General features: G+C 45.8%; 1 protein-coding gene across 2 annotated transcripts in view; it reads left to right on the top strand.

The window, feature by feature from the left end:
* Window positions 1–18,463, top strand: part of LOC138513606 (sodium- and chloride-dependent GABA transporter 2-like) — a 771,005-nt gene that overhangs the window by 674,330 nt on the left and 78,212 nt on the right. For both annotated transcript variants that reach the window (XM_069628589.1, XM_069628590.1), the window contains exon 13: window positions 5,797–5,897. In XM_069628589.1, the coding sequence (XP_069484690.1) occupies window positions 5,797–5,897 (101 nt within the window). The remainder of the gene's footprint in view (window positions 1–5,796; window positions 5,898–18,463) is intronic.

Here is an 18,463-nt window from a genome sequence, read left to right as displayed (position 1 = left end):
AGCTGATCCCGTACTAAGTTTTAAAAAAAAGGAAAGGACCCTGCAGCGCCGGTTCCCGATCACGGAAGTGAAAGGGAACAGGCGTCGCAGGGACACAGCCAGTCGGCGGCACACAGCAAAGTGTGCCACCGCAAGGTAAGTAGGGCAGTGGGGGTGGGTGGGTGCGTGGGTAGGGTTGGAAGCCCATGGCTGCAATGTTCAGGGGAGAAAAGACAAAGTTTTTGGAAAAATTACTTTCAGTCTTTTCTCTTTCAAACATTTCAGCCACAGGCTTCCAACTCCAATCTGGGTTTTAATATGGGGTTTTCATCCTCTGCTCCTCAGTGGACATTTCTGATCCTCCCCTAACTTCCGGAAACTGTTTAGACGCATTCCTCAAATTTCTGGTGTCCATGGGACATTTAAAATTAGTAGGCTGCCAGACCATAAGCACTCACTCTTTGTAACTATCTCAGTGGGGCTTGTAATTGTGCATTTGCTGTACCATAGATTTTGTCGGAATGGGTATGATATGTACTTATAGTGGTGGAAGCACCAGTCATGTGTCCCGCCGGGGCTTGATCTATGGTTTGATACAGTATGCCTGTGCTTTCTGCACTCTGGGGCTGCATTTGTAGGGAGCATGGGATGGCGCATGGCTTGTGCAGCCGCCGCACATGCAGCATTGTGATTGTGTATTAGGTTTGGGTTGCCTAATGTCTCAATAAGATCTTTTTTGTCGTCTTCTCTATCCTTGTCCCCAGGTTCATCCATTTCTTCGATTTGCAGGTTCTGTGATTTAATCACACTATACAGAGGAGGCAAACTGGACGTCGTCCCTCACTCTTGTCTTTTGCTCTTCTTCTGCAGCTTCTCCATTTCATTTCTTAGTTTTGCATTTATATTGTCACAATACAGGGCACCACGCCGCCCAGCCCCTTAACCAGTCACTCTGCACTGCCTCCTGGCCTACCCAACACTTCCAGTCTGGGACTGCCCCTGTGTAGTACTCTGCCGGCCTCGTACTTACTCAGATCCCTGCTGGCCTGACTGCACTTCCCCTTACGCCCCTTCCCTGCACTTCTCCCCACACCCGCTCCCCTGCACTTCTTGTTGCATTTGCAAGATCTGAATGTCACATGGCCTAATGAGATCATTTGTATTATCATCCCTCTGTCTCCCCTCCTTGTCTTCTGGTGCCTCGAAACACTTGCGTAAAGGCACGTTAAAAATACCCACTCATATCATATCATATCAGATTTAACAGGAAGCAGTGAGCCTCTTATAATGGGGTGAGTTTGAGTGACATTCTGACCAGGTTGTGTAGGGGAGTAATTGGAACAGTCACCAGGGACAATACATGGGTGGACATACATCGATTAAGGACAACCAACATTAGACATGTTTAAGTGCAGGTAGGCGGTACAGCCAGCTGTGTTTTGGATGTGACCATGGTGCTAGAGTGGAGACAGAGAAAGTGAGGGACAGAGTCAAATTGGAGGCGAGGAAAAAAATGTTAGTTAAAAGTTAGGTGAGAGGTAGGTTAAGATTAAGAGGGCAACTCAAAGATGGGGATGTAGGCTTTTAGTTTGGTTTTGAACAAATCGGTGTGGACTGTTTCTTGAATGTAGAAAATTCCATGCAGGGGGAGCAAAAAAGCGAGACAGAGTGGAATCAAGAGGAAGCAGAGATTGACCATGAAATGGCTGATTAAAAAAAAAAATAAAGATGAAAAGACTGATTTTTTCCTAATAATGCGGGGGAGCACCCCCGCCGCCCCCTCACCCCTCTTCCTTTACTAATACCCTTGCCCCAACCCACACCTATATTTTAATACAAAACAAGCCACAATTTTCAAAACAATAGGTAAAAAAATGCGGTCATTTCTTCCTCAGGTTTTTTAATATCCGATCATTCATACGGATACCGGAAGCAGAGGTAGGGTGAGGTACCACAAGGGTAGACGAGGAGGCAGAGCAAATATTACATGAAGGCTTGTAGAGTTGGATAGAGGTGGATAGATACGGTGGTTCCTTACCATGGATAGATTTGTAAAACAGGAGAAGAAATTCAAGTTTTGCATCGTCAGCCATCCAGTCTGGTGCCGGTATAAGGAAGCAAGTGTGAAGTGGGAGAGTTCAAAGAGAGTCCTGCCAGCGAAGTTAATGATCTTGTCAAGAGGACAGAAAGCATAGTTGGGGAGACCAAAGAGGATGCTGGCACAATAGTCCAGTTTAGAGAAGTGTGGTTAAGATATGCTTAGTGGTGTAGAAAGGAAGGAGGTGCCTGATTTTCCTAATATTTAGGTGGTTGACGTGAGCCGCCGTTGCAGTTTTGGAGATGAAAGTAAAGGGGCAGGTGGGAGACCCAGAAAAGGAGTGGATGTGCTGGGCCAATCACTCCCTTCACAACATGTGTTAATTATGTAAACAATACTAATGTGATGAACACACACACACACACCCACACACACACAAACATACATGAGGACTCTGTTCTGTGTGTCAATTAGATTGATAAATTGTACTCTCTCTGAAGATTATTACTCCCACTGCCTAGCGGGCTAAATATCCGGAGGGACGGTTTAAGCTGTGATCTTAGGATAGGGATCTGCAACCCACAGATCTCCAGCTGTTTTGGACTATAATTTCCATGATCGCTCACCGTTCACTCTGCTTGATTGGGCTGATGGGAGTTGTAGTCCAAAACATCTGGAGAGCCACACATTGCAGACCCTGTGCCTCAGTAAATCATATATTGGGAACTATGAAGAGTTTTATCATCACAGCCTGCTCAACACGAACAGTGGGACATCAGCAGACACCAGCACCATTGTCTGCAAGCAACATAACCCCTTTACACCAGCTGTACTTTGGAGTGCAAAATGGGTGCTATCAGGGGGTACTGCAGGAGAATCTTTTTTGTACAGCTCCGAGATACTTAGCTGATGGTGCCACCTGTGGGCCACATAATAATACTTGTGTGAATACAATTGCCAACTTCTGTGGAGTGCCAGTATATCATAAGCTGAGAAACTAACAAGGGAGGCAGAGCACCTGCAGACCTCCTTTAGAAAAATGTAAGGAATTAGCAGGGCTGGTGAGCCCTCAAACCTCCATCTGAGAATCTCCTGGGATGTGACATTTAAGAGCTGCTAACCCCTCTCACTCACATAATGAATTGTCTGAAATGATTACATTGGCATTATTAGACTGTAGAACCCTCACCCTGATCAAGCAAAAATAAATATGGCAGCATTTTGGTGGCTTATGAACACTCACCTTTTGAGAACAAGTTCAAGTAAATACCGGACATTCATGAGGATGTTGGACTGTCCCCTTAAAGCTGATGACTGCCATTTATTCCTCAGTCCTCATGCCTCTCAGGGCCTCATCACGAGTTGGGCGGTATCCTGGCTGTAATACCACCCAACTGTAATTGCGTCAGCGCCAACCGGTCCGGAACTATTAGCGCCGGATCACGGGTTGGGCGATAATGGTAAATCCCCATTCCCCATTGGGTGCATTGGACCGACCCAATGGCTCAAATACTGCGCGCTAATACAGCTGGGGGTTATTGCACCGAAAACATAGCGCTAAATGGGATTTTCACCTCCAGAAAAAAAGCTGGAGGTAAAACAGCCCATTTAGCGCCCAACTCGTGATCGGGCCAGCCCTTAAATGCAGCGGTAATAGCCCAACTCCTGATGAGACCCTCAGTCTGCCAAGTCATAACTTACAGCAGCCTAGTCAAAAATCCCATCTGGGGCTCTAGCTATGCTAACCCACAGGTAGTCTACCTCTTGGGTGTTTACTTCAGGTAAACCAGAACCACACAATTCAGATAATCTGTGTTTTGGGGGTTCCCTGCCGGCCTGAGGGGTGGAGCCCTAGAAACTTCCACAATGATCAAGCCCATAGTCCTGAGACATGTTTTAGGTTTTACCCTTACCTGAGACCTGATTTGCTTACCTCTCCAATCAACGTTTCCTCAGAAACATAAGCCCCAATTGCCCAATCCAGTCATGCTCTGCTTCAGTCTTTGGTCCTGTCACCTGTCATTCACTTTTTCCTAGCAAATGGGTCTTCCCTTGTTACCCAACCGCTGATCACCACAATGCCCCCTCAGTTCAACGTCCATCCACCGCAGTGCATAGAGGTTGTCCAATGAAAAAAGAAGGTGAAATGTCAGACGCTCCGAAATCTTAACTCTCTGTTACCATATTCCTATGGTCCCTCAAATCAATGCAGTAATTAGCTTTGCACATTACCAGCTCATGTTGCTAAGCCAAATTACCCCTTTGCTCAAAGAATCTCATTGTGCCACTGTTGCAAGAGCCATTACTGGCTACTAATTAGATTACTGCAATGCCCTCTATGCTGGCTCGCCTAAGTACCTGATTAAAATATGACAGCCTCTGCAAATCACAGCAGTACATGTAGTTACTAACACTCCTCGCCATCACCATATCTCTCAAATCCGCAAGAGGCTTCATCTGGTTGTCGGTTGAAGCAAGGTTTGAATTCAAGTTTCTAACCATAGCTCATAAAACATTTCATGACAGATGTCTGCGTTACATTGGTAAGCGTATGCTGAAGTATAATCCTACTTGCAATTTACAATCGAGTACTGCCCGCTTCTTCCACATACCACGTGACAAACGTGCACAGTGTATGGGCAGAGCCTGTACGGTTAAGGTGATCAAACTCCGAAATTTGCAACCACCAGAAATGTGAGATATTCAAGGCATCCTGCCCTTCCGCAAAGAAATGAAGACCCTATTATTTTTAGGATCTCTTTCCATCCTCAAGAGATTGACTAGCAGGTGCTCAGATACCCTCTGGTCGGATGCCATTCTAAAAAACAAGCAAACAAATAACATGTATGGATGATACAGGCAACAAAATAATCAGAGGGGCACTTCCGACACTGACCAGGTTCACCAAACGCCACTTTTACAGTTAATTTTGAAGACACTATTTTACCATTTACCTCATGAACTTTGGCCATCACCCACCACCAAATTCCTCAACTGACAATAACATTTCATATTATAATCATGTTTTATTTTTTAGAAAACAAGACATAAGAAAGGTACATCACTTCCTTACAAGGTCCATTGAGTCTCTGATAGAGTTAATTACCTTTTGTAAGATTAATATATGCAGTTGACAGAAAGTGACTTTTGAGACAATTGATTGACTGATGTCTTTCACACTAACTGACAAATTTAGTAAATGTACTAATGCTGGCAGTCATTAGCCGTAAAGTTGAATATTATGCATAACAATGTAAATTGATGTGAAACCCTTGGTTGTCTGTGTACCTGGTTTGTGGTGTGTGTTTCCTGCACAAAAACCATGAGCGACTTTCTGTGTTGTGTTTGGCGTATCACAGTTATGTTCTACTTCAGGTCCTCTGTTTCACACATAGACTAACACAATCAGATCTAACCTAGCTATTAAGCACACTTGCAAACAGCATTTTAGTTTTAGATTGTAGATATGCACTTTGGACATTGCATAATTGCTGCCATTTCAGGACATTTAGTCCTACAGCCAGATACTACCAAACTGGAAAATGTCGTACAATCCTTGAATAAGAGTAGCATGCTGGCTGATGGTGTGTGTGGGTACCAGTAAATATGCCACCTTTCCCAACCTCATGTTATCCTTTAAAATTAATCCGTAGTGTGATCCTTTCCTCAGCTTGTGGCTAGGAGCCCTTAAGACTTTGCTAGTCAGCACTCTTCTTGCAAATTCTTTGTCGACGTCCTTTCCTTCATAAAGAAAGCTCCCTCTTTGTTTATTTTCTCAGGTGCTGATAAATTCTATGATGATATTGAACACATGATTGGCTACAAGCCGATACTGGCGATCAAGTACTGTTGGAAGTTTGTGACACCAGCTGTGTGTGTGGTAAGTTCCTCAGCTAGTCACATGCTCTGTGCTCAATAGAAAATGTTTTGGAGAGACCAAGCAAGAGGGGTGGTAATAATAATGGACTGCTTAACATGGTGCTTGGGCTGAATATGAGCAGCGGTTTTGATAATATCCTTAATTAGTAACATTGATCACCAGCTGCTCCTTGTCTTTGTGGATTTCCGAGATCTGACTGTCTTTTGGTTTGGGCATTTTTTGTCAAAGCGTTAGCAATAGGTTCTAGGACTCTTTCAGTTCTCCGGAGCTATATATACCCTTTGGGGTCTTTAATCCCTCACTGATACTTGTATGCCGATGACACCCAGGCACCCCCTCAGGGACATGAGCACCTGGGAACAATCTCAACTTTTCAGGAAAGTTCCTCAGCCATCCCCATTTCATTGAATCTGAATAATTTGAAACTGAATATGGACAGGACCAAAGGCCCTCATGCCTCCTCCTCAATACTTGCAGTAGAACCCCTCTCTCTTGGCCTTGTATGTCCTGCGTTGGGTAATTGAACAGAGCTTCAGGTGGTTTTAAAGGGCTCTGGTGTCAAATTGGATATCAAAGCAACCTTCCAGCTGTAATGATATTCTGCCTCTAAAATGTAATTCATCTTTTTAGTTTCTAACAGATAATTGCACAAGTCAGTACAGCTATAGCATGGTTAAAATATTGCAAAGGCGTGCAACTTTAGCTCCGTTTGGTATCAATTTGCAAACTGCAGGTGGTCCAGAGTACTGCAACACAGATTCATTAGAGCTGCAACAATCATGCTTCGCCTACTTATCAAGCTCAATTCCATTGACCTCTACTCTGGGAAAGAGCTGCCTTGAATTCATTCTGCCTCTGTCACATTGTTATGCGCTATGAATGTCCTATTTCTTTGTTGCTACAAATGCATTCCATCTTGTTTGCTTTGTATTTCACCTGGAATTTTACTAGCTTGTTCTCATTTTTGGAGGAAACGAGCAGTATTTTTGTTATCTCCCCAGGATAGTATTCTTTATTACGACAGTCTAAAGGGGATGATGGAAGTGCTGACCTTTTGACCTGGTTGTTATATAGCTGCCCCGTGCTAATTGAGACACAAGGTTTGAAGGCTTGGTCAATGGCTAAAACTGCGTCCACCCTCTGACGATTGCAGCTGGTTTGGAGATGGTCTCCAGCACTGGCACTAAGGAGGTTGCTCACGTAAGGTCAGGGGCAGTCAGGGCGTCCTGAAGTGACTGAAGGACCCAGTGAATCTCAGCATGAACGTCAATGGTAGCATTCTTTTTGAAAGTCTATGGACAATGACAAACACATGGAGCGGAAATCCGCTTCCCAGCTCTTGGATAATGCATTCTCAGACGATTGATAGTTGAATGCCACTCTCGCGCAGGACTACACAACCCGTTATGTCTATGCTCTTTGCCTGCATCACACAGTATGTTTTGTATTTTGATTCTATTTTGCTGAAATCTACGGTGCATTTGTGAGCCTGAGTGCAAAGGATTTCTGGAAAGAAAACCAAATTTGCTATTTACCTAAATTAGCCAAAGAGGGAATTTTGTGTACCTCATGCAACCATTAAGATGGTCTGATTCAAGGAGGAATGTAAACCACAATATTTCTTCGGTAGTTTGCTGAAGTGAGCCAGAGTGAAACAAACCCCATTTATTGGAAACAGTCTTTGAAAAACAGTGCATTTCGCCCAATTTGAAATAATTGGCAAATCATTGATTTTTTAAAACAGTAGTGTCAGTGAATATAAATATTACATTTTTCTACAAATCATATAGAGAGTTCTGTTGCTTCTGTCCTTATTTCCAATAGACCCTTCTAGGGGAATCCATCTATCCCTAGGTCATTAGAGGGAGCTTGTCCGTTGTTTTGGTCTTATTTTTGTTGCTATCCCGTTGTGCTACTTTTCTTGTGAGAAGCTTTTTTTAAGCTTAATTCTGCTATTTCCAATGTTTGTATGTGTTAAGGTTTTTCAGGTAGGTTTTCTTAGTGTCCTAAGTATGTATCTGCCGGTCTGTCTATCTATCTATCTATCTATCTATCTATCTATCTATCTATCTATCTATCTATCTATCTATCTATCTATCTATCTATCTGTCTGTCTGTCTGTCTGTCTGTCTGTCTGTCTGTCTGTCTGTCTGTCTGTCTGTCTGTCTGTCTGCCTGCCTGTCTGCCTGTCTGTCTGTCTGTCTGTCTGGCTGTCTGTCTGTCTGGCTGTCTGGCTATCCATCTATGTATCTACATGTCTAGCTATCTGTGGGCATATTTATATATTCACATCTCTATATGTTAACCAATCTATGACACATATTCACTACGAGAGTCACTATGTTATACAATAGAAGGCTTTGTGTAATTATTTGTGTATACAGAATATCCTATTTTTAGGTAACCTTTGCATTTTTGTATAGTCTGCTCATTCATGTGCTTCTACTTGTTTCTAATAGTACACATTATAAGTTTTCTGCTTATCAGTATGCTTCTGATTGGTTATAATAATATTATGACTGCTCTGCTTATTCATATGCGTCCGATAGCTAAAGAAATAATACATATTACAAGTATTCTTAATATGCTTGTGCTTGATCATACAATTACACATTGTGAGCGCTACGTGCATTTTAAACAACGTAAATTCTCATTTTTTACAACTTGATATCTCGTGTTTGGCTATCAGGATTTTTAAAAGGCATAAACAACTTCATAATATATGGAATATGTTTGCCAGAAATCTTGAAAGTCGAAGCAGTCAATTTTGTGAAATCGGGTTCCAAACATTCTAATTGCGTATCGGAAGCCTTATCCTGAGAGAGTGGAAAAATGCCCTTTGTTCAACTTCTTACATCTTTTTATTGAGTGCATGGATTCTTATCAAATTTGGTATGCTTATTTGGATCAGCCAGTAGCTTGGCGAATTTGGTGAAAATCCATCCAAGGGTTCAAATAATTTAAAATGGATGGTTTAACCTTAACTATAGAGTTGTGGCCACAACTTTCTCTCTCACTCTGTTGCTCCATCTCTCTCTCTCTTTATCTATCTCTCTTGAGAAATGTATATCTTGGTTTGATTAAGCTATGTGTAAAGTTGCACTGCCCTGTACGACAAAGCAATTTTCTGACGCAATCAGCTTGCTTATGAGCTAATATATCTGGGAGTGATGGTCATCACCCTATAGTTTTTCTTTTACTGTTTTTATTGTTATTTTCTTAGAACATCAAGAAAAACAATTCAGCACACAGTTCCCCACTAACGACAGCACCACCCACAACCTCCAACCAAATGTGTAGGGCTAAATACGTCCAAGGAGAGACAAGACCAAGACACATCATATCTAAACTTAAGAAACAGATTGGCGATCAGATCCCACAGATGTATTGCTGCTAATTGATAGTAAATATGTAACATACAGTCCCCAGATGTCCTTTGGCTTCGAAGCCGGGTGCACAATAGCTCCATAGTCTGTCTCCAGTTCATAGTGGCGTACGATATCAAACCTCCACTGTTTATATACAGGAGGAAAGCTCCTTCCCCACACCATAGCCACTCTCTTTTTGGCCAACAGTAACAACAGCCCCAGAATCTTTCTGACATGTTTATGCAGCTACCGCGTGTGACGCAACAATACTACAACAGGAGACAGGGTTACTGCCACACCCTCAATTCCCTCAACCATTTCAAACACTTGTGCCCAAAAGGAATGAATTCGGGGCATGCCCAAGCCAGATGTAAAATATTTGCTGAGTAGACACTGCATCTCAGACACAACTCCGGCTCCTCAGGAAATAACCTATGTATATCCATCTGGGTTAGATAAAACTGGTGCAAAGATTTAAAATGTATTAACTTGAAATTGCTATTAATAGCCACCTTTTGTGTCTGCATGCAACAGTATCTCCAGGCATCCTCCAAGAGGGGACTTCCCAGTGCATCCTCCCACTTAACACGAGATTCACTGGCCCACCCCGCAGCCCTATCAATTATGGTGGCGTATAGCTGGGAGATCAGTTTGGACCTAGTCCCCGTGCTGATCATTTCATGTGGTACCAGTGCTACAGGGGGCTCCTGGGGGAAGTCTTAGAACCTGTCTTTCAGCCCAATTCATAGCCTGAAATATATAAAAATGTCTAGCGCCGACACCTACCCCTTGGCCTTGAACTCGTCCAGCGTCAGTAACTGCCCACTTGGAAAGAGATCCCACCAACATACTAAACCCACCCTGTCCATACTTTGTACAAAGACCTTCTCTTCTGTGAGAGGTATCCCTGGTACATGCTTAATAGGAAGGACCGGGGAATACAGTAGGTCCTCGCTTGATGTACCCTCTATTCATTTCCAGGTACTGCAAGTAAGCTCAACCATATTACGTGGCCTGGTGATTTGTGTGGAGAGGTAAATACAACAGCCCTTAAAAGGGATGGAGCAATAAGTGCCCTCTCGATTTATACATGAGCCCGGTCCTGCTTCAAATCAAACCAATGTGGCAGGAAGCATGCTTGCGCTGCCGTCCAATAGGCCTCCAAATCAGGAAGAACAAGCCCCCCTCTCCAAGGGCGCAACCAACTTCTCCCAACGCACTCAAGGCTAATTTCCTTGCCATATAAAATGAGTTAACACAGATTTAAAGAATTTTGCGAGGACCAATATGGGTACATTAAGGAATGTATAAAGAAATGTGGGTAATATTACCATTTTAATTAATGAAATATGATCAAAAAGGGACAGAGGCAATTTCATCCATCCCCCAAGAAGTGTCCCTGTGTGCGCCATCTTCACCCCATAGTTCTCCTGGTAAAGTACTTCAAGTGATCTATCCACCATTACCCCGAGATAGCGGGTATGGTCGGGATGCCACTGGAAGTCGAACTCATCCTGAAACCTCTCGGTCCCGTTGGTCAGGGGAAACAGCACCGATTTGGTGGGGTTGATATGAAGCCCTGAGAAGCAGACAAAAATCAGAACCTCCTCATGACAGACGCTCGGTTCGTTGCGGGGTCCTTGATGAAGAGTATTAAATCGTCTGCATAGAGCGAAATCACAAATCTATGTGTGAACAGTTGAACTCCCTTATCCAAGTGCCTATAGTGAACCATTTCCGCAAGGGGTTCCACAGCGAGTGAAAACAGCAGGGAGGACAATGTGCACCCCTGCTGTGTCCCTCTTTTCTTCCCAATAGCAGCAGTGGGCGTACCATTCAGCCGGAGGTGCGCCACCAGACCTCTGTACGGCAAGGAAACCATTCTTATGAAATTTTCCCCCATCCCCATATACCTCAGAATAGTGAAGAGAAACAACCACTCAATCAAGTCAAATGCCTTTCACCATCAAGGAGGGCCGTCAGCACTGAGGACTGCTGCTCCAAAACCGAGAGGAGACCAAAGAGTCTGTGGATCCCATAGGACGTGGACCGCCCAGTAATAAATCCAGCCTGATCGGCCAGTATGCAGCTGGGCATTATCGGGGGAGGTCTATTGGCCAATGCTCTCGCTAACATTTTACTGTCTAAATTTATTAGGGAAATCGGGCTATAGGATGAGCAGTTTTCTGCATCCTTCCCCGGCTTTAAGAGAAGGGCAATCATAGCTTTGCACATTGAATCAGGCAGCAGCACACCATCTTACAGTGCCTGTTCATACATACAAAGCATGTGAGGGACCAGTATACTTACATAGGCTTTGTAAAAGTTTTCTGAAAGCACGTCTGGCTTGCAGCCTTCCCAGCAGGTAGCGATTTCATTGCGCCATGTATCTCCTGTTCCACTAATGGCCTCCCCAGCCTTTCCCTCTCCTCCTGTGATAACCAGTAGAGGCCAACCTGGTCCAGATACTCATATAGCATGCCCTGTCCCACGGTATTCCTAGATGAGTAGAAAGCTCTGTAGTAGTCCACGAATGCCCCCATTACCCCCTCATCTGTCTGCAAGAGCCTCTCAGCTTGGTCCGCAAATGTTGCGATGTGCGACCTGGAGTTTTCGTCTTTAATTAAATGGGCCAACTAAGGCCCAGTCCTTTGCCCCTCCCCATATCTTTTTGCCACCGCACTCCTGTTAAGAAATCTAACCTCTCACTCTGCTGCATCCTTACAAAAACCCAGTTCCTCTTGGAATCTAGCCTTCACACCCTCATCTGTTGATTCAAACTCCTGCAGTCCATTTTCACTAGCGGCCAGTTCGGCTCTTATGGTCCTAAACATACCTGCCTCTTTGGCGATACACAAACCCCTTATCACACACTTGAAGGCTTCCCACAGAGAGAATAAGATGATAACAGAGCCTTCATTATCTTGGAAAAAACAAAGCACGCCCTCCTGTATCTCCTCTCGAAACACTGTGTCTCTGAGGCTTTAATTCTTGAAATACCAGCTCCTGCCCCCCCGCCACTTCCCTGGGATTAACAGATTTGCAACCACCGGTGCATGGTCAGAAAGCGTGTGAGCCAGGATATTGCACTCCAAGAACCACCCATACCCATTGGCAGAAGCCAGAATGAAGTCCAGCCTAGAAGCCGACCCATGTACATAGGCTCTAAATGTGTATCCCCTTTCTGAGCCATGATGCCCTCTCCATATATCTACTAACCTCTCATTGGCACAAATCTGAAGCAGCTGGCATGTAACCTTAGTCACTCCCCTGTTAAGACCCCCGATCTATCCACTGAATTACACATAACAGCATTAAAATCCCCCGCCCAACATACCACGTTCTCTGGATGTCTCCTAAGGTGTACTTCAATTCATTCTAGAGTCTCGGTCGAGCCCGTGTTGGGGCCGTAATAGTTCATAAAGGTGAATCCCCTGCCTTGTATTAGTCCTGTAAGATCTAGAGCTCTCCCTTCTGTGTCCCTCACCACCCCTGTGCAACGAAATCTCACTGTATTTGTATTTTCTTTATTTATATGTGCCTCTGATGATAATACATACCCCATGTGAGTATCTAGAATACGAAGAAAAGTATCTGTGGCAGCACCATGATTTGGGGAAGGCGGACTCACTGATGGGCAAGAGGTGCTTCTCTTGAAGGAGTATGATATCCACCAGGTGCCTCTGCATATACAGCAGGATCCTTCTTGCTTTTGAGGGACAGTTCAGTACTCTGACGTTTCACATCATACATGTGACCCCTTGTCAGCCATCCCCCCTCTTTTGAAGAATTCAAGCCCTTAAGGAGAAAAAGCTTTGTGTGCCTCCACCGGCTCCCGGACCGGGCCACCCCCCACTCAACCAGAAGAGGCAGACCATGCCCCCCTTCCCAAGCTGACCACAGCTCACCCAACCCTTGTCCTTCTCACCAAAGCCCTCCCGTGAAATGACCCAATGGACTAGCTAAGGGTCAGGAAGTGTGTTCTGTCTGAACCAAACCAATCTCACCCAAGTCAACAACAGAAATGTCCCACTCACCCCACACCACAGATAACCACAACATGCCAGTAATAACCCCGTACCCAGCCAACAAAACAACCAAAAGCAAATGCATGGGAGCCTCTCCAGGCTCAGCCACCCCAACCTGCCACAGCCCCTGTGGAAGACCCCAATAGTTGATCACACCTCACAAATTCAATGTAGAGAATCTGGACTGGAGAGCCACTGTAAGACCAGAGCGTCAATCTGGGTCTCTGGGTGAGAACGTCCCACGACCATTTCTGCTATTTTCTGGACCGGATCCGCTATCAGCAACATCTAGGAAGTCACTCACCTTGTCGGTAGTTTGAAAGAACAGGGCTCTGCTATTGTGTTCAACACATAGGCGTGCTGCGAAGAATATGGCATACTTAAATTCTGTATCTCTGAGTATTTTCTTTACTTCAGGGAAGTTCCTCCGCGATGCCTGTACCTTATTTGAAAAATCTGGGTAAAGCCAGATCTGGTCACCATGGTAGCTGAGGGAACCCAATTCTCTTTACCGCCTGAAAGCATGGTCCCTATCGCAGTAATCAAGGAGTCTGGCATGATGGGCCTGGGTGGTGCGCCAACACTGAGGAACACCCCCCGGAATGCAATGGGCTCTTTCGACCACAAAGGCCAAGAAAAATCTAGACTCTCAAAGTGCCTCCCTTAGTAGTGCCTCCACAAATTGTTTCATGGGCACTCTGTCTGCAGCCTCCGGGACCCCAATTATCCTAAAATCATTTTGGCGAGACCTGGACTGTAAGTCATCCTGCTTTTCCTATGGTTCTTTGGCCACCTTCCGCAGCTGGGCCACTTCCCTAGATGTTGCAGAGGCACATCCTCCACCACGGAGAGGCGCTGCTCTGCTTGATCCAACCTGTCACCATGCCTATTGATCCGGCCCTGCATATGATCAACCTTACAGGTGAGGGTATCCATCTTGTTGTCTAGTGAAGTGATGGCACTCTGCAGCTGGGACAGGATGTATTTTATGAGGGTGTCCCATGAGCCACGACCGCCTCCTCAACATTCTTAACGGGGGGTTAAGTGGATTTTGACTAGGATGGTGTATCATATGGAAGCTTACAGTGCATTTTCTCATGCTTCTCCATTTCGACCCTGTCAGCAATGTATCTGTGAGCTTCGCAAGTTCTAATCAAAGTCGTATAGCACTCTGCAAAGCCTCCTCGGCTCCGATTACACCTTGTGGGAACCACCCAAGGTGCTCTGGAATTGCCAGCAGTCCTCCAACCCAAAGCCAATGTCCTCCATTGTGACAGCCCTCTGATCTTGCACCACCTCTCAGGCCTGTTTTACCCACAGCAATTGATCGGAAACCACTGGGTCCGTGATGCCGTATGCAGATCCACTTTTATGTAGTCTTCCAAGATCAGACTCACTCTCCGGAAGTTATGCCTGTCAGGCCTCTATAGCCAGGCAGTCTGCCGCTGCAGCCCGTAGGTCCACACCACCTCAGGAGAATGCCCAGTTGCTACCAGTTGAAGAATGAAACCCTATACACCTTGCTGACTGTGCAGGGATTCTCCCACATCACTGCCCGCTTCACTTGCCCACTGCGGTGAGCGCTGCCTTCTACCGAACAGCACCTGCCCGCTCCTGCAGGTCAAGTCCTCTCTAATACGCTCAGCGAAGTGCCGGTATCTAGGACTTCCTAATCAATGCAAGGGCTCTTGGTGTCTCTGGGGTACACACCTCGGAGCCTGGGGATAAGTACTAGGTCTCTCCCCCTCCGAACTTCTTAATCGCTGAGAGCCTCCGGATGCACATGTTGGAATTGCCCTACTTTACACATCGGGTACGGACTCCTGTCCGAGTGCAACAAGCTGCTCCCGTCCACTGGCGGCCGCAACGCGGCATGGACCATCTCTCACTGTGCCGAGTGGGGAGGCCGTCACCAGCCGAAGTCTATCTCTGTGGCCAGAAGACCATACAGTGCACACAGTGCAGCTCACGATCGCTGCCCCGCTCGGCCCTACAGTACACTGGGACTTGTGGTTGCGCCGGCCGTTATCCTCACTCGTCTCTCCCTGGCTTTGCAACATGCTTCACTGCAGCAGTTCCCCGCTGCTTATCGCGGTCAGTGCCTGTGTGGACCAGGTGCCGCCAGCTCCGGATATACGTTGTAGGGCACTGATGTTATGGTGCGCACCACTGCTTGGTCATATCCGCGGGGTTCCGGCCTCCCCAGCACCCGGCCTCAGCACCAGCACTGCAGTACCTCCCACCTTGGCACTCCTCCAGGGCCACGTTGCCTCCACTGTTACGGGCCCCACCACTGTCCCACAGTGATATCAGCCATCCGGCTCTGTCCAGTCCAATGTGAGCCCGACAATTGACCACAGGTACCTCCAACATTGCCCCCGGAGATTTTCGTGGTAAATCAACCTCGATGTAGTAGGATTTTGATTGGATTTGTGGCAGGTTCTCGAGAGCTCACTTAAGAGCGGCCATCTTGGTGCAGCTCTCGAGCACCACCCATCATCACCCTATAGTTAAGGTCAAACCTAGGACCCATTGTATTTCTTAAATTTGATGCTTCACTGTGACATTTTCCAAAACGTTTTTGGCCACAGGGATACTTTGGCGCAAATCCATGTAATGGTTCAAGCCCATAAATGGTGTGTTTTTTACTTTTTGTATTCGTTTTCCTATAGTGAAAAGTGAAAACGAATAGTCTTTTAACAGGCACACAACCTAAACAACTGGCTGGATTTGCCCCAGACTTTTTTTTTCAGAGTGGCACACAGCATGTTAGTCGTGCCTTTTTTGGTTCAGTGGAAATCCGTCGAGTAGTTTGTTTTAAGAGTAGGTACAGGACAGGGTGCCAAAGCAGCAACATATTAAAAATATCTCCCATGATGGATGTTGCTGAGGCAGAGGTTTCTCAAAAGCAAATGGAGTGCTGGTAATCACTTGCCTCTTTACTAGAGCTGCTCAAACTACTGCTTTAATAATGTGCCCTGTGAAGTGTACTGCTAGACCTCTGAGGCTTGTGTCTCATTAAACATGTTAATCAATTTCACGTCAAAAGCCTGCTTAGACTTTTGAGTTATCAAATGCCCATTGAAGCTCTGTGTCGATATTGTATTTACAACTTTGTACCTACCAGTCTAATCTACAGTGGACCATACCAACATATGGCGCTCTTCTCAGTGGAACACATCAGTGTAATGGCTTTCTAATAGTGTCATGAGCATATCACTCATTGCCCCTGCATTCCCCTTCCTCATCACCCTCCTTCTGACTTATGTACACCCTCATCGCAGTCTCCCATGTGCATCTTTGTTACAGTTCCTCACGTGCGTCCTCGTAATATCGGGTGGCAAATCGGGGCTCGGGGGCTGGTGATGGTGATAGACCATGCCCCAGGCAAAGTGGCCACTGAACCTAGTCAGGCCAGTGGCCCACTTAACTGCAAAGGGGAAAAACATGAGGCGGAGTTTAGACACACACTGATTACATCATATGTTATGTTATGTTACTTTTCATTTATATAACGCCTTATATACCATTGGTATGGTTTGAAGGCGCTGGTAGGTTGAACGCCCTTGGGAACCGAAGTTCAGGTCAGTAGAGAGAGTAGAGAGAGTCAAAGGTGCGTGTGAGCTCCGGATATGATTGCAGCTGGTGTGATATTCATGTAATAGCTGCTTCTTAGCGGTAGGTGTGGTGGTTGAGAGATCAAGAGTATGTGTTAGTTCTGGCAGGATTTATCCAGACCGATTGTGGCTGCATTAGGCCTGAGGAGAACGCCTAGCTGGGGGGTGAGCGACCAGCAGTGTTTAGTTAGAGTGAGGGGGAGTATGATGCAGATGTTGATATGAAAACAGTTATACCTAATGGTCATAGTATCTCTGTGTTCTAGTTGAATGGTGGTGTAAAGAAGAGAGTAAGCGTGGTGATTTGATATGGTGGGTTACATGCTCTTCAAACGTTCCATGCATTCCAAACCATTCCATGTAAGTTGCGCAATTCTATGCACTCCAGTCCACTCCATGCACTCCAGTATGCTCCATGTACTTCAGTCTCCTCCACGCACTCCAGTCCGCTCCACGCACTCCAGTCCGCACCTCACACTCCAGTCCGCACCACGTACTCCAGTCCGCCCCACGCACTTAAATCCGTTCCACTCAATCCAATCCGCTCCACTTACTCCAGTCCGCTCCACGCGCTCCTAACTGTTCAACGCACTCTAATCCGTTCCATGTATTCCGATCCGTTCAGTGTATTTCTAAGTTGTTTTATGCACTCGATCCATGTATTTCACCCGTACCATCCACATACTTCCCAGTATCTTTCACATATTACACCAGTACCTTCCACATACTTAATCCGTTGCATCCACGTATTTCACCCCTTCCATCCACATATTTCATCAGTTTCATCCACATACGTCATTCATTCCATCCACGTACGTCACCCGTTCCATCCACATACATCACCCGTTCCATCAACATACGTCACCCGTTCCATCAACATACGTCACCCGTTCCATTCACGTACATTACTCATTCTATCTACATACATCACCCGTTCCATCCATAAACTTCCCCCATTCCATCCGCTCTTGGCATTCAACGGCTCTACGTAGTCATCCACTCTACACACTTATCCGCTCTACGCACTCATCCGTTCTAAGCATTCATCCGCTCTCGGTACTCATCCACTCTCGGTACTCATCCGCACTGCATGCTCTACGCACTCATCCGCTCTATGTGCTCATCCCCTCTACGCAGTGATCCGCCCTATGCACTCGTCTGCTCTATGCTCTATGGGCACTCTTCCACTCTGCGCCCTCATCCACTCTGCGCACTCTTCCGCTCTGCGCACTCTTTCGCTCTGCGCACTCGTCCACTCTGCGCACCTAACGCGCTCTGCATACCTATCACGTTCTGCACACTCGTCAGTTATGTGCACACATCCGTTCCACGCATTCATCAGTTCCCGGTACTCATTCGCTCTATGCACTCATTCTTTCCATGTATTCATCTGCTATATGCACTCATCTACTCTACAAAGTCTTTCGCTCATACGCGCTCATCTGCTCTATACACTCATCCGCTCAAAACACTTATCTGCTCTATACACTCATCTGCTCTATACACTCATCTGCTCTATACACTCACCCGCTCTATACATTCACCCGCTCTAT

Source organism: Ambystoma mexicanum, chromosome 12 (genome assembly GCF_040938575.1).
Source record: "Ambystoma mexicanum isolate Mex_15411 chromosome 12, UKY_AmexF1_1, whole genome shotgun sequence".
In the NCBI taxonomy this organism is placed as follows: Eukaryota; Metazoa; Chordata; class Amphibia; order Caudata; family Ambystomatidae; genus Ambystoma; species Ambystoma mexicanum.
This window is presented reverse-complemented; position numbering and strand designations above follow the sequence as displayed.